Source organism: Homalodisca vitripennis, chromosome 4, assembly GCF_021130785.1.
Source record: "Homalodisca vitripennis isolate AUS2020 chromosome 4, UT_GWSS_2.1, whole genome shotgun sequence".
NCBI lineage: Eukaryota > Metazoa > Arthropoda > Insecta > Hemiptera > Cicadellidae > Homalodisca > Homalodisca vitripennis.
Genome location: NC_060210.1, coordinates 62,762,083 through 62,778,245, shown reverse-complemented (window position 1 = coordinate 62,778,245; position 16,163 = coordinate 62,762,083). Strand labels below are relative to the sequence as shown.

Genomic DNA, 16,163 nt, shown 5'->3' with positions numbered 1-16,163 from the left:
TATAACTAATTAGCAAAAGGGAAACTACAATGAAATAAACGAAAACTTAACAGATGGCCATATAGTAATTAATATTGTTATTTGGCCAAAAATGATTCCTTCATCATATGAGATGAAATACAATCCTTCCTCTTTACAACCAGTCAAGCTATCCTACATCCCTTCATTATTTATTACATGAAACTTGAAACATCTTCAATTTGTTGTCATATCAGATTGTTTGGAATGCAACACAGTTGCCTTTTACTTTCTGTACAGTTTTAGAAATCTTGAAGCAGACTTTGCATTTACCTCTTAAAAGATCACTTCCTTCTTTGATGGTAACGCCATTCAGTAAAATAATTTAAAAACATTCTGTAATCATTTTTGCGTAAAGGAACTTTTGGGGTTGAAGTAAAGCAACAGTTCTTTGCAACGTCTCATTTCAGTCAGGAAAAATCCCTTGAATTATAATGTCAGTGTACCAAGAACTATCAGCTGGTTCAGGACATGTCACTTCTGGTAAAGCAAATGAAAATTTCTTAGAGACTAGGATATAACCTACTGAGACAAAAAAAAATAACAATGAATAGAGGATTCATGTATAGAGTAAACATTTTACACCCAAAAGGTTATACCAAGATATGTATTAGATGGCAGGAAACACTTTTGATTAATGTAAAGGGTTCAAAAATTTAATCCAATTGTTTGCCATGAGAGAAAACGTGTATTGCAATAAAAGTTTTGAAGGATTCAACGTTGGCACCTCAGTAAAACATTTATTATTAAGATACATATAATAAATTTTGTTCTCTGTAATTTAGAAACATAACTAAATAGATAAAAAACATTGATTAGCAAAGGTAGATGATTTCACACCTAACTGATTTACACCCCATCCTGAAATTTTGCATATATGAAGTAAGTTATAGTGTAAAAATTGAAGCAGACGTATTTTGAGTTTTTGGGAGGATTCAAAAAAATTCTAAATATACAAAAACATAGTCATGTGGTATATCAAATTAAATAGAATTTCAAATGGAACAGAATGAACAGTTTTTTATGTATGTTGTTTAGAAAATACTGAAACATGACCAAAAATTGCCTTTTTGTGGGTTTTTAAAAGCCTGTCACTCAAAAACAAAAGGACAGAAAAATAGGTAAGTATAACTTCCATATAAAAAAATCATCAAAATCTGAAGGCCCAAAAAGATTTTTTCATAGGTTGATATGAAATGGAATGAAACTTGATTAAAAACACAGTGTTATGAATGTAATACTTTATATTGTAACACTACTACTCAAAATGATTTTCAACCATATAGCATAAAGTTAAATTACAGGTATAGTAGTAATTATGAAACTCAGTTGAGAAATATACACAAATATTAGTATTGAAATTAAATGTTTTTGTAAATTCAGTTATAAAACACTATTTTGCCGATAAAAAAGCGATGTTTGAATCAAAAGTAAGGATTAAGTTACTGTATTTACGAAAGTGTGCTTTATAGCATTTTACTAACTTTACTATTCTACAAAGAAATGTGCTTTTTTATGTTATTTTGTTGTAATTGTAGAAAGGCATCTGGAGTCTCCCAACTTTCCGTTCTGGACAAAATAAAACCATTTGATTACGCCTATATATTCAGCACTGGTTGAGTATACCATATTTTTACACAACACTGAGTCATACTCGATGTAAGATCTCACTGTGACCATAAAAGATAAAATGTAAGACATAGCCTCTGGTAGAGCACAGTGACTAGGGGTAGCCATTATACGACTGAGGACATTATAATAATGACAAACAACGAGGGATCAAAGAGTAATGGACAGCTCAACACCCAGCATACTGAGTGCTTGGCAGTGTTCAATAATTCACACCATAGTCTGTCGTATAAACATGACATGTATTGTAAACACATCTGATTGATCTTCGAGGAAAAACTGCTAAAAGTGAACATATCTTTATGAAAATTTGAACTGCCCCAGTGATTATTTTTTTAAATAACCAGCTAAACTTTTAGGTTAACAATAAAAGTTGTGTTAAAAGCAACAATTTAGCACAAAAATACTTTTTCTATAATTTTGTGTTAAAAACCCATATAACCACATAATTATAAATAGATTTACATGGTTTATATTCCAAAAACATTTACTAAGTTAGGTTAAACTATTTTATTTCAATGTATACCTTAAGTCTTTATTTTATTAAATTGGATTGCTTCAGTAATTAAATGAAAATGGATTGAGTAATAGGTGTTATAACAGCTGCAAGACTTTTCAAGGACCGGACATTAGTACTAAGGGTTACGATCACATGTTATAGCTAAGGAGGTATAATTGTCATGTAACCTGTATGTACAGGAATTTACTAAAAGTAATAGTAAACTGTTAAAATGTCTAAAAGACCTGTTGGAGGTTTACATGTTGGTTCTAATTTACTCAGTTTCAAATAATTTTGTAAAAATGAATAAAGAATTAGTTGGAGCCAGGACTTATTAAAATTGTGATAACTCTACTTGGATTGCAACAATGAACAGTGTTTGTATCTAACAGAACAAGAAATGGAACTATGTCAACCAAGACAGCTGTGGTTAATACAACAGGAATACGAGAGACATGGTACAGAAATAAAGAAGAAAGTCAGGTGTTTGGAGTTAGACATGAATATGAAGTTCATGGACTCCTATAACCATTTAAATGTATTTATATGTTCACAATCAACTCTAAATCTGTAAAACTAAAACCAATAACATATTTTATAACTTTTCCGATTTAACTCCAGTTCAGTTCTAAAATATATCATTTTTTCCATTTTTTAAGCAAACTGTATTAGTTTTCAAATCCAGTGTAAATAGGCTATTTCAGATTTTCACATTAAAAGTTATTAAGTTAATGTAATTCTTGCTCTAGATAATGGATATAGATAGAGCTCTCTAATTTTAAGGTAACATTTGTACATTCCCGACTGATTCATCAGACAGACTACACTTATGTAACTGTCAGTGGTGAATCATAATGGATTTTTAAAAGCCTTTACGTAAAACCTCTTCAAATACCACTCAACAATTTACTCAGTAGGCCTACCTATTGATTTGTTTTCTCTATCACTCCCAATGGAGAGGCCAGGCCCCCTGACATTATCAGTGATTTGACACAATAGTCTTGCTATTTTCAATCTTTATCATTTAAAGAAATCCATTTGGTTGGTCAGCTATAAATAACTAAAGTACAATACCTGACAGCAATCATACCTGCACTAATAATTAGTCTGTTATCTGGTTAGAGGTAACTTGTCTTTGTGGTTTATTTGAAAGTTAACACTTCACTTTGAGGCATCTTTCAATAGACTACTACAGTGGTGAAAGTTTTCTCAAAATAAAAAATCTTTAAATAACTGCTATTATGTGCAATAACTGAAACGCATTTCAAGAATTGTCCCATTTACCTGCTGTGGTGTGTGCATTATGCGTTACAGTCCTGCATCAAGGTTGTACGGTGGCATTTTGTTTGTTTCTTCTATCAAATTCGTGTTGCTTTTAGATTGCTTGCTTTAAGACTTTATTCACGTCAAATTTTATTCTAGAATATTCAATGTCATAATTTATGATTTTGTTGCTTGATTTGTTGTTGATTAAGCCATTTTTAATGGCTTAATCTTGTTTTAGCGTTTTAAATTTTACAAAAAATAATAATATAAATCAAATAAATAGTATGTAATCTGACTCAACTTCACTGGACTAATTTTTTTATGAATTTAAATAATGGACCATGTCTATGCTTCTTATTATCAACTGCAATAATGAGTTTGATTTATGAAGTTAAATTGTTATTACATTAACTTCGGTTTATCATTATTAATTTTTCAACACTTTTAAATATTTTATCACTAAAATTCGTGTTATTTTACACAGTCAAAAATATTTTAAAGGTTGTTTTAGATAATTTAGTTGGTGCCTCTAAACCTATTAGTTCCTGGTTAGGCCTGTTATTCTATGATTACTTGATGTCAATGGTTAACTTAATCCAATTTATCCCAAAATAACTTCTAATTATTCTAACTAGGCCTAGTATAGTTAGGACCCTAAATTCCAAACTAAGATCAACATAATGTACTGATACCATTTAAAGTCCTGATTCTATTTCTAAAGGAATAGCACTGAAAACTATTAAAAAACATATACAAAAATATACTGAACAAAACTTGGTACCGGTAAGTAATTTAGTAAGTAATCTAATCGGTAAGTAACTGGTAAGTTTAAAAATAATGTTAAAACATATAACTTACATTGGAACTGAAGGAGGGGCTCCATTCTCATGAGTCACTTGAAATATAGCGTCGTTGGTAACGGGATCCAACAAAATTGCCGGCATTTCTTCAACACAAGCACAACACAGAACGCGTCCAGTTTAACGTAACACTGCACCGTATGAACTCCATTCAATTTCAAAACAAACCCAATCTATTAAAAAACACAACACGAACACATCACTTTTGAGGTTAGCCGAATAACGATGTCGATAAAACAGCTGATCGCACGCATGCTGACATTGTTGTGTGATCAACCGGCTGATAGTGGATGCAGCTGGGCTTGTGGCGGTATTCCACTGGCTAAAATGAGGTCAGTCAGCCGAGGTCGGTCACCTACCTACAACAGTTCATTACACCCAAGGTGACAGCACAGAATTGCAGTAATTGATTAAATTGGTAAATTAAACCATTATATCCCACTTATCACCCTTTAAAACATAGAGCTGACTGACGCGAAGCCTCAAATATGCGCGGCAAAAAGCGAATAATAAACAATAAAAACTTCCACAGATTTACTAAAACAATGCAAACACAACTGTACTAACTGACGGAAAGTAAGAATACCGTTTTAGTACGTTTTATAGATACCTACCAACAGTGACAAGAGTGCTCGGTTAGGGTAATTATTTCGCGTAATTTCCAACTATATTTCTATAATCACTAGTAGTACTTGTCAACTTCTCTGGAGCAGATATGCACACAACGAATCACTGGCCTGAATAGAATCCATAATGAATGTCGGCGGCACATATACTGACCACCTGTATAGCGTCGGTGTACCTGAACGCACCACAACACATATCCCTCACATTAGCACGCCACTGTTAGCAACTGGTTAGTTAGACGGGCCGAGGCGCCTTCACTGTGCCAAGGTCACTGTGCCCACTTCTAGTCGGGTGGCTTCCCGCCAGTACAATCCGCACCGGCATCTCCCTTCAACTGAACAATCTTATCAGCGGCGTTTGTACGGTTTCCGAGGGGGATGTTTGTTATGAAACAGAGTCCGTTATACAACGACGTTCTGCTATGTTGGTGCTGACTACTGAACGCGACGCCTCGACGAGTACTTATATAACATCTGTCAGGAAATTCCGACATTAAATAACTATAATTGCTAAAAATCAAGGCTTAATTAGCCGATTCTTTAAAATTCACAGTTATGTATGTTACAACGAATCTTTATTCAGAGGAAGAAAACATTTCACTAAAATATTCAATCTTAAGTGTCATATACAGTATGTCTTGTGTACCTAAATGAAAATCAAGCATGAATATAGAATTCTGGGTCATGTATATACAGAATGAACTTAGATAACATTAATTGCATTAACATAGATATACTGTTAACTCATATTTTCTGGCACCACGGTCTTCAACAAACACAAAAATGCAGGTATGTATATGTAGGCTCAGAAATTATAAGGGTTTATGGTATAAGTAATGTTTTACTACAATTACAGGCACTGTAATTTTTTAAAATGTGTGTTTATTGCGTTAGCATGAAAAAAATTGTATGTATTGTTTGTATGTGTTTTGACTTTTTATTTGTGTGTATGCATTATTATATTTTGACCTCAGTTCTTTTATGCACCTTTGCAGATATGTGACAGTTTAGAGTTTTTTAAATATAAAAACTGACTAATTAATTAGAACCATGTACTCAAATTTAACAAAATAAGCTTCAGAAACTTTAAATCAACAAAAGTATAATATAAAAAAACAAAAATATATATTGAAAATTGATATTTTTGGGTTATTCAGTAATTGTTTTATGACGCTGAAAGTCAATGTATGGGTAAATTAAAACAATATTATTAATTTGTTACAATCATAACTATTACTATGAAATAAAAATATTACTAAAGCTAATAAAGCACATTTGGCTTCCACGTATTAGAATAGTTCTGTAATTTATATTGATTCTTGATATTAATGTTTTATCTAGTCAAAAGTGATTTATAAACAAGTTTTGTTGATTTTTAATTCATAAAATATGAACTTTGTCTAAAATGTTTATTTAATATAGTGATGTTGAGAAGGGTAAATGAGAACATTATTTGGTGAAAGTTATCTTCTGTTTTAGTAACACATTATTTGATTACTGCACACTTAACAATGTGAGAATGTTTACATGTAGTCTGCAAAACAGACAAATAAAATCAAATGTGATGTTTATGTACCATAGTTTATTCCAACAAATATTGAGACGCATCAGTAATTTTCCATGCCCATGAAACTGGCAACAGTTGGGTATGGGGTGAAGAGGGAATTCAGAAGCACCAGCCACCATTGGACTATTTTACATTATGTCTTAATAATTTAAACATTTTAAGTTTTTTTTTTTTGTAGAGCTCAACTTTTCTAAACCTAAAAGTGAATTAAGATTCACACAGAGAATTTCTTTAATATATTATTCAAGACATCTGCACAAGACTTGTTGACTTATTAAGTCAATTTATTATGTGCACTAGAGCAGCCCGCTCTTCTCTTTTTGAGTCCTCTTCAAAGAGTCAATTTTGGCACCGATATTTGCTGTTAAGTTGGTAGTACCAAATATTCTAAAACCACCAGCTATTATCGTTTTATTGGCTTTATTACTTTCAAAAGCAAATTCAGCTTTTTAAATTAATTTGGTTTTCTCATTTTTCACCACTGCCCCTCAAATAAACATGTTATGAGGCCTGACCTTAGACCCCCTTAGGACTTGGGCCCCAGTGAAATGTTCTGAGTACATACAGGCCTGTTTATTGTGCACAGGAAGAGTACAACAATATGTTTTAAGGACATGGTAGCATTACTGATAACAGTGGCAGAAAATATCTCCTTTCTGGAGTATAGATATTGCAAAAACAACTTCCTTAATGTAGTAGTGCTCCAGGTGGGTTCTGCTCCAGACTGTTAGTCAAGAATAACTATTAAATCAGAAATGTAATAAACATAAAAAGTTATAATGGGACTGTTTGTCTCAAAACAGTCATAACTGAATCAATTACAAACAAATCTTGGATAATTAGTAAAAATGATATGAATTATTGTTATTGTGCGTGGAACACATTAGTCTTTTAAAACTATTCACCATAAAGTGCATAAGACTGTTGCGCAAAACATAACTTGGACAATATTTTAAAACAACAAAAAAGCCTTATGAATTATTCATAAACTGAAACAAGACGAATCAGCTAAAGAACATTTTATGAATTTAACAAATATATGCGTGATTCTATTTCAACTTATAAAAATAACGATATGTCATCAGTTCTTTTTATATTCCATTCATCAATTTTTACACAAGAAATAAACAAAGATATCATTTTAAAGTCATCACAAGACAATAAGCAATTTAACAAAAAAGCCAGATATACCTGTATGGAGAAGAAAATGTTACAAACAATCCTCAAAGATATATTTTGTTTTAATGTTGGACAAATAAAAAAAAGGTAAAAGAATTTTAAATAAGTAAGGCCATCTGAATAGATGTGTAGAATTCTGCATGAGTTTTCCCATTCAAAATAAATATTTTGATGCTCATGTAGTCTTTTGTCTATTTTAAACGATTGAATATAAACAACTAACAGTAAACTTGACACCCCTACATGTACAAAATGTGCATTTTTATGAATAAAGAATTTTGAAATTAAAATTTTTTTATGATGGTGTACTGGCCCCAAAGATTTTTCTATAAATTAGGATAACTATGTTTTGGAAATAAAACATTAATTAGGGTTATATAATTAATAATTCATTATTTCTTCTGAACTACGCATAATAGGAAACACAAAATTAAGTCAGCATTAATGAATACCAGACAGTATAGAAAATCAGTTAAGTATCAAAATTAATACTGTTGTGTCATAATAGCTTTAATGTAGCCTTATCAGCAGCAACAAAGTGCCAATATGACTCTCGAGATATTTATAGTATTTTCAGTATGCACACAGTATTCAAAACATTTACATAACACAAGTCATAATAATTAAACAATACTGTCTTAATTAGACAAACAACAAACAGAAAAAAGATAAACATAAGTAACAGTTATTAAAATAACACAATAAACATTTTAATAAAGACTTTACAGTTAGTTTTCTTTTTATAAACAAAAACTTTTACAATGATCAAACCATAACATGTTATATTAAGCGAAGCAATATCTTCAATTTTATTAATTTATTTACTAAGAATATATTTAAAAATAAATAAAATATAAAACTTTTATTTATTAACTAAAATACTAGGATCACTTTGGGCTGAGGTAATTTAATGAATTATTATTTAAAAAATAAGATACTGGCATAGCCTGATAAATATTGATCACAATTTATTAAACAGAAAATAAAACCAAGATAAAAAGAAAAGCAATAGCATAATTTAAAATTCGAATATCATCTATTACAGCTAATTCTTAATAGCAAGAACCTTGGTATTTCAAGATCCTCGTTAACTGGAATAATATTTTTTTCCATCAGAAAACCCTAATAACTTAAAAAGAACAGCGGGGATAATTTGAAAGAATTAAACAGCAAAATTGTATCTTCACAGGACAAATAATATAATAATTCTAAAACGTAGAATAATAGCATACATAAAATGAAGAACAATAGCTAAGCGCAAATATTGTTACATTTATTTGTTACAGTTTACCCTTGTAACTCAAGTTTTGTCAAACATCTAAACAGAAAGAGATTCATACTTATTCAGCTAGGATATGTGTTGTTTCAGGATATTTGTCTCCACAGGAACACAGTTATCGAAAGAAGGTGGATCACAGAGTAAGCCACATGGTCAGGTTGGAATGGAGTAACAGCCAAGGCCAGTAGGAACATGTAAACATTAACTCCCACATCAACACAGATGACCAATCCACTTTAGCCTCAATAATGGATGGAATAACTTTTATCATTGTGTTTTACTAGTTTATAAGCTTAGTAAAATTAAGGTTTAAACAAATGGCATTTTCGCTATCTTGCAAAACCATATCCTCACAAAAACTTACTTCAATTTTATAGAAATCCCAATTCTTGATCAGGTGGTATTTTCTGTATGTATTATCTGACATTTATTTAATTATTATGGTACTCTAGTTTTCATGTGCAATAAATTTAGGTTTGGTTGATGCATTGAGAACTAAACGCCTTCATTCCCTCTCACTTTTAATAATCTAGTTTAGCCAATTTTTAAAAATTTCTTACCGTGAATTATTATTGTATGTAAGTCAAATTACTGATTCTCACAATTATTGTTTCCTTAATAGCTGACAAAGTCCTCACTTCTTCACACTCAACTTTGTAATATAAAGTGTTACCCATTTCTTCTTTTATTATTATAATTTGAGAATGTAGGTTTTCAAGGAAATGAGTAATTAAAGTTAATAGAAACATTTCTAATGTTTTGTACATTTTTATATAAATTTCTGATCTTTTATAGAATAGAATATATTTTGTTACATTTTTCCCATTTCTAATTCTTTGACAAACAATTAATGTCAGTAAATTATCCTTTGAAAGTATTCTAGTTGAAACATTTTTCATAAACCTAAATAAGAATCATCTCACACATTAGACTTATTATTTTATATTTATTGCTTGGGAATTTGTAAAAATACAGATCAATCAAATCTGTGTGTTTTTCCTATCCGAGTGACTCATAAAAGCTGGGGAATAGATTGTAAGAAATATTTTTAACAGTTTATTAGAGAATGTTTGATTGATAAATTTACATTTAAATCTCCATGAAAAACAATAATTGTGTTTCTGCAGTTTTTTAGCATGTCATTGATCAACAATTACAAAATTATAATTAAGTACAAAATATATCATTATTATTTCTGTAAGGAATTCTACATATACATATAACAAAGAAAATCAGATTCTCTGTTGTAATTTCAGCAATACAGATTTTAAAAATATTTTTCAATACAAACTGTTTATAAAAGTATTTCATTTCGGTTTTAATTGTAACCAAAGTTTTCAGGGAACAAGATACTATTCTTTCATCCACCTCTCTACAGTATCACTTAAATGTGTTTTAACATAAATTATTTAAATAGCTCTTAATTTATATGCCCAGCCAGTATTTGGTTTTAACATTTAGTGAGAGAACCATACATTTTCAGTAAGAGAAATTATATGGGTATTTGATTAGAAGTAATGTAGAGAGGTAAAGCAAGTTTTGAAAGAACCAAAATCAAACTTAATCAAAATATCTAACAATTCCATTGCAAGTGGAATTATTAAAAAATAATTTTATGACTACTAAAATAATACTAGTTTTTTAAAAAGGTAATCAAGAATCTGCGGATAACAATATCCTAGTGTCTTTGATGGCCCTACTTTTTCTAAGTTTCACGAAAAGCTGGATTATTTCCATCTGTTTTCTTTTTTTCCCAGTGCCACAATGTATTGATTTCAAATAAATTTGGGTTTAAGTGAAATTCCTCCACGATTGAAGCAATGTTTTTACTTATTGATAAAATGATTATACACTTAGAAAACAACAGGTAGCTTTGGAAATATTTTGGGATCTTTAAAAATGGTTTGATCAGATGAACAATGACATTTTTTGCAGTAAATTTGTTGGGAGTTATGGATTTGAATTTGCTCTTTCATGATTTCAATCACATTTGTCATACAGGACTCACTTTGTTCAAGTTGGACTTTGAAATCATAAAATCGAGATTAAATAGAGTGCCACGTGGTTCATCCTGGGGTCTCTAAATTTGATAATTTATCGATTCAATTGTGTAGAATGAACACCAACTTGATCCTGTGTCCAGATCATGGTACAGTGCTGCTTGGTGGCTCGTATGATATAGACAAGATAATCTTCCTCTCTTTCCTTTTTGATTGGTAGACAAAAATTATTTTAAATTTAATCCTAAAAAGACACATGTATTCAGTTCCTTACTAAAAACGAAATAAAAAACATTTGTTTTATTAGTAAAAATAAATAAATCTTCATTGTAATATACATCTAAATATACATCTTTTTTTTAGATGTGACCATTGATAACAAATTGCATTGCTTCTTTGTTTAAAGTTTTTAATGACAATGAAAAGTTTGAAAGGATTTCGGACATTTGCCATCGTTATATGTTACAAACAAACGGTATAACACTTTGTGAAACTTGTGTGATAATTGCATTAGATGAGTTTACGTACTTGACATTGAATCAATATCACATTGGAATAAATAAGGAGTCCACAGTAGGATAGGATATTTATATTCTTTTATTGTAATATGTCCCAGTACAAGGGCAGTTCCAGTGCTGATTTTCGGGAGGGGCTACCTTGGTTTTAGTTCACCATTACCTTTACTAATGCAGAAATGCTCTTTGACTTCAACTGTATGAGTTACCAACTTGTTTTTGTTGAAATAAAGACTTTGACTAATAAAAATAACGAGATTTTGCATTTCGACACCACAAAAAATTAATGCTTTGAAAGAAGTTTACTCATACTCAAAGTTAAATTCAATAAGTTAAGTTTATTTTATTTTGTATGGTTCCAATATGAGAGTAATTATTTTAATATAAAAATGTTTTATATCAAAATCATGGAGAGGGTCATTGCTCCCCCCTGTATTTGCCTATGTCCCAGTATCAAAGAAATCAAAAATATGTTTATTGCTAATTACAGAAATGCTTTATATTGTTTAAGCAGATGAAAAGTGTTGGTTTGTAGAAAGGTTATGGAGAGTAAGAACTCAAAAAAAAGAAAGATTTTTGTAGAAAATTATGTTTTTATTGAACTATATGAGGTATATCCAGTAAATTGGAACTGAGGCCTTAAAAACTTTATTTGCAAATTTAGTCTACATCGATTTTGTCCCCTTTAAAGTACTCTTCATTCGTTGCCTTGCACTTATTCTATCTTCTTTTCCACTTTTTAAGGCACTCTTGGAAGTTCTCGGCAGATAGGTTGTTTATTTTTCTCATAATTTCTTGCTTTATTGTGTCCAAATCTTCTCAGTGATGTCTCCTTATCACGTTTTTGCATTTTGAGAATAGGAAAAAGTTGCGGGGGCCAGATTTGGTGAAAAGAAGGATGATTGAATTTTTTGCCAGAAACTGGCAAACAGCCAATGCTGAATGTGCAGGTGCAGGATCTATCCATTCATTACTTTGAATCAAATTTGGTCACTTGAGAACTGAGAGATAGAACTCAGCACTTACTGTTCGTCCTTCAGGAAGATTCATCTTCAGGAAGATTCATGATGAACAACACCTTTAACATAAAAAAAAACCAGGACCACAACTTTAATTTTCCATTGCCTTTTTTATTTTGTTTATTCGACGTTCATCTTTTGCTTTTCACTCCTTGAGTTCAATGTCATACTTGTAAAATCACAATTGGTCAACAGTGATTACCCTATTAAGAAATCCAATTTTGGTTTCAAATGAATTTTTCCAGCCTGATAGGGAAAAATTTTGCACACTTTTTTAAAGCTAAATGTTTGGTTGAAATTTTTGCACTGTTTATTTTCATAGATACAATTTGTCCAGACCAATTTTGTCCTTAACATAATTGGTTGAAGGTCATCCCGGCCTTGCATCATCTGTGGTGTCTAGTCAGCCATGATTAAAACGCTTAATCCACCTGAAATGGATTCAGAGCATTATCACCGTAAACAGCTGTCAACATTTCCGTGATTTCTTGATAACTTTTATCACACTTCACCAAAAACTTAATGTTGATTTGTCGCTCTGAAATTTAGTTAATTTCCATTTTCGACTAACAGTAAAAACAAGGACAATAAAAACTAACATAACTAGCACCATGCACACAGTTCGATGATCCGCCAAGCACTGAGGGCTCATTAGGTCTCAGGCAACTAGTGCCGCCAGTTGGTGGGACTATAGTCCATGTAATGCCCACTAGCTTGTACAAGTTCACATATTTGACATATTCTCTAATTTGTCCTCTTTCCATTACAATATAATATTATACAAATATAATATACATCATGTAAAAATAAAAATAATATGTTATGTAGATGTGTACAAATAGATTTTTCATTTTTTACAAAACTTTGATTTTTTTATAGTACCTACTACTCATAATAATCCTTTAAGTTATTTGTTTTCAGGTTGGCAACACTACTTGAGAAGCTTCATTACTTCTGTTAGAGGCTGTCATTCTATTAAATTGTGTGCTATTGACAAAATGACTAGCAGGTAAAACTCAAAATCCCTACGAGTCTCTCGATAATCTAATTTGGTCCCATATCCTACAACTTATTAAAAACTAAGTATACTAAAATTTGAAGTACAGGATGCTGTGTTAATCCTTCAATGATCCTTATTCTAGTAAATGCATAATTATATGGAGTTTAGATTAGAAAATAGTACTTAATTTAGTTACAACTATGCAAAATTTAGACAATAAGAGATTTAAAAAAATACTGCTGAAGAATTTAAAATATCATACAAACCAGATATTTACTATAAGGGAAGCTTGAAGACCAATATCTTGAGTCAATCTTATTCAGCTGTTTGCCGCTAAATATTACATTTCAAAAATTGTTTATGTTATTCTCAGTTTTTGTTGATTTCCCGTTAAGTTGATATTTTTAGATTTTTATGTTATATAACCGTTACAGGTAATATTACCAAATTTTCAGAGTAGATTCACAACAATATCATTTAGTCCCTTGTTACACGGTTTAAGGTTTTTTTAGATTATATGTTAAAAAACAAAATCTTTTAAAAAATGTTACGTATATAAAGATATTTTTAGAAAAAGATCATTAAAGTTTTTGTTTTAGTTATTGTACAAAAATCTTGTGCAGGGAGGGAACTAAATGATGAACTCCTATTTTAAACAAAAGATATTGCTAAACTCTGTTTTATAGTTTTTGTGCTACATGACAAAATTAGTAATAAGGTCTTATGGTGTTCGCAGTCCCCTTAAGCAAATTAGTATTTTCTTAAAACTCTTTATTGTTTGTTAAATAATCATGATATTTACCTGTTCAATATGATGATACTTGACTTGTGCAAGTAGGAATTTTATTTGTGTGTGAATTAATTATCTAATTTTCTTTTTTTTAATAGTATCAGCAATAATAATTAACGTTTGTAATTTTTATTTATAATTTAAAATATTGTTAACATAAAATCTCCTCTGATTTTTTCTAGATAACAAAATGTACATCCTAATCCTAACAATATTATAAATGTGAAAGTGCCTTAGTTTGTTTTGTTTTCACGTATAAACTACTCAACTGATTGTACTGAAATTTTACATGGACATTCTAGTGGTTCCTGGGATGAATAAAGGCCTATTCTTATTTCGAAAATTGCTGCAGGCTACGTCCCACTGGTCTTTGGAGTAACGAAAAATCCCATCTTGGATAAAGTTAAGTAATATTAATATTATTATGTAATTTAATTGAGCCTGTCAAATGTAATGAACTGTGCTATGTATATGTAAACATTGTTTATTATTATTTTCAATTTGCTTACATTTATATAGAATACATTTTCTATTAAGTAACCTTAATTTTTAACACAGTTTTAGATTTCAGCGATTAGGTAAGTATTAATCTACCATCAAAATGTCCTAAAACATGAGAAGGTCAGAATTAAACTCGGAAAACTTCCTTTGAAACAGTCAACAAGAACAATGCTAAATGAAAATTCGCTGGACTGTTACTTTTAAATAATGTACCAATTCCAGCTATAAATGTTCTAAAATACTTAAAATCTTTTATTATAAATTTACAGACTGATATAAAACCCATCTTAGTTCTCTTTTGACAGTAGTATGCTCCTTTGATTTGTGTTATATATTTTTTGATCAGGAAATAAAACAATAACAACTTTGGAACAAAACATACTAATAACAAAGTAAATTACAATGATCTTAATTATAAACTTTATGACGTATTTTCTTGATCGTGGCAACAAGGCAAACTAAAACTTGGTGTCGGTAATATAATTCACTCGAACCAACAGTGGTCATAAACGTGCAATACCTAATAAATTGCGTGCAAAGCAGCGGGTAACTGCTAGCAATGGAGATATAAGAGACAATGTAATTTAACTTTTATTTTACATTAAAAGACTGTTATGAAACTTATAAAAAATAAGAGCTGGGTGTGTATGTATGTGTATATTCTTTATCGAGAAACAAAATCAGCTTTGCAACAAAAATCTAAGACTGGAGTAAATTAAAATTACCATAATATACATTTTTGAAAATATTTTCTTGATTGAGGGAGGAAGACAAATTCAGCATCGGAAATATAATTCAATGAAACCAGAATAGCTTAAAAAGGTGCAAAACCTTTGCAATTGCATCCAAAGCTGTGGATAACTGCTAGTAATATTATACATGTGAAAGTGCATTTATTATTGTTTTCACGCATAAACTATTCAACCGATTGTACTGAAATTTTTACATAGCTATTTTTAGAGGCCCTGGGATGGATATAGGCTTATTCTCATTTCAGAAACTCCTCTGGGCTATGCCCCACTAGTCTTTAAAATCCCATCTTGGTCTCTAATGTTGCAAAATATTAATATTGAAAGAGCCTGTTATTATTGTATTAATTTTTGTTATTATAAATGTAATAAAATATTCTGTGTAAACATTGTATTACAACAGCACGATCATGTGTTAATCACCCGTTATACAGGTGCAAAACTTTTGAAATTGCATGCGAAGCTGCAGGTAACTACTACCGTTAAAAAAAACTATAAATATTTTAAAACATTCATTTTAGCGATAAATTTTAATAGAGCAGCTACATTCCTTGTATATGGAACAATTTTCTCTTAAAAGATAATTATATTTACTTTTTCTTATAAAAGTAAATAATTTTGCTTTATACAAAGAATATTTATCACTAAAATAATTTTGTACTTTGA

The 16,163-nt window shown here is 30.3% G+C and overlaps 1 protein-coding gene across 5 annotated transcripts in view; it reads right to left on the bottom strand.

Moving 5' to 3' along the window:
* Positions 1 to 16,163, bottom strand: part of LOC124359391 (phosphatidylcholine:ceramide cholinephosphotransferase 1-like) — a 216,470-nt gene that overhangs the window by 172,561 nt on the left and 27,746 nt on the right. For 2 of the 5 annotated variants that reach the window (XM_046812087.1, XM_046812088.1), the window contains exon 3: positions 4,271 to 4,631. The exons of the other annotated variants lie outside the window; for them this stretch is intronic. In XM_046812087.1, coding sequence (XP_046668043.1) covers positions 4,271 to 4,356 — 86 coding nt within the window. In that variant the 5' untranslated portion in view covers positions 4,357 to 4,631. The remainder of the gene's footprint in view (positions 1 to 4,270; positions 4,632 to 16,163) is intronic. 5 annotated transcript variants of the gene reach the window in all.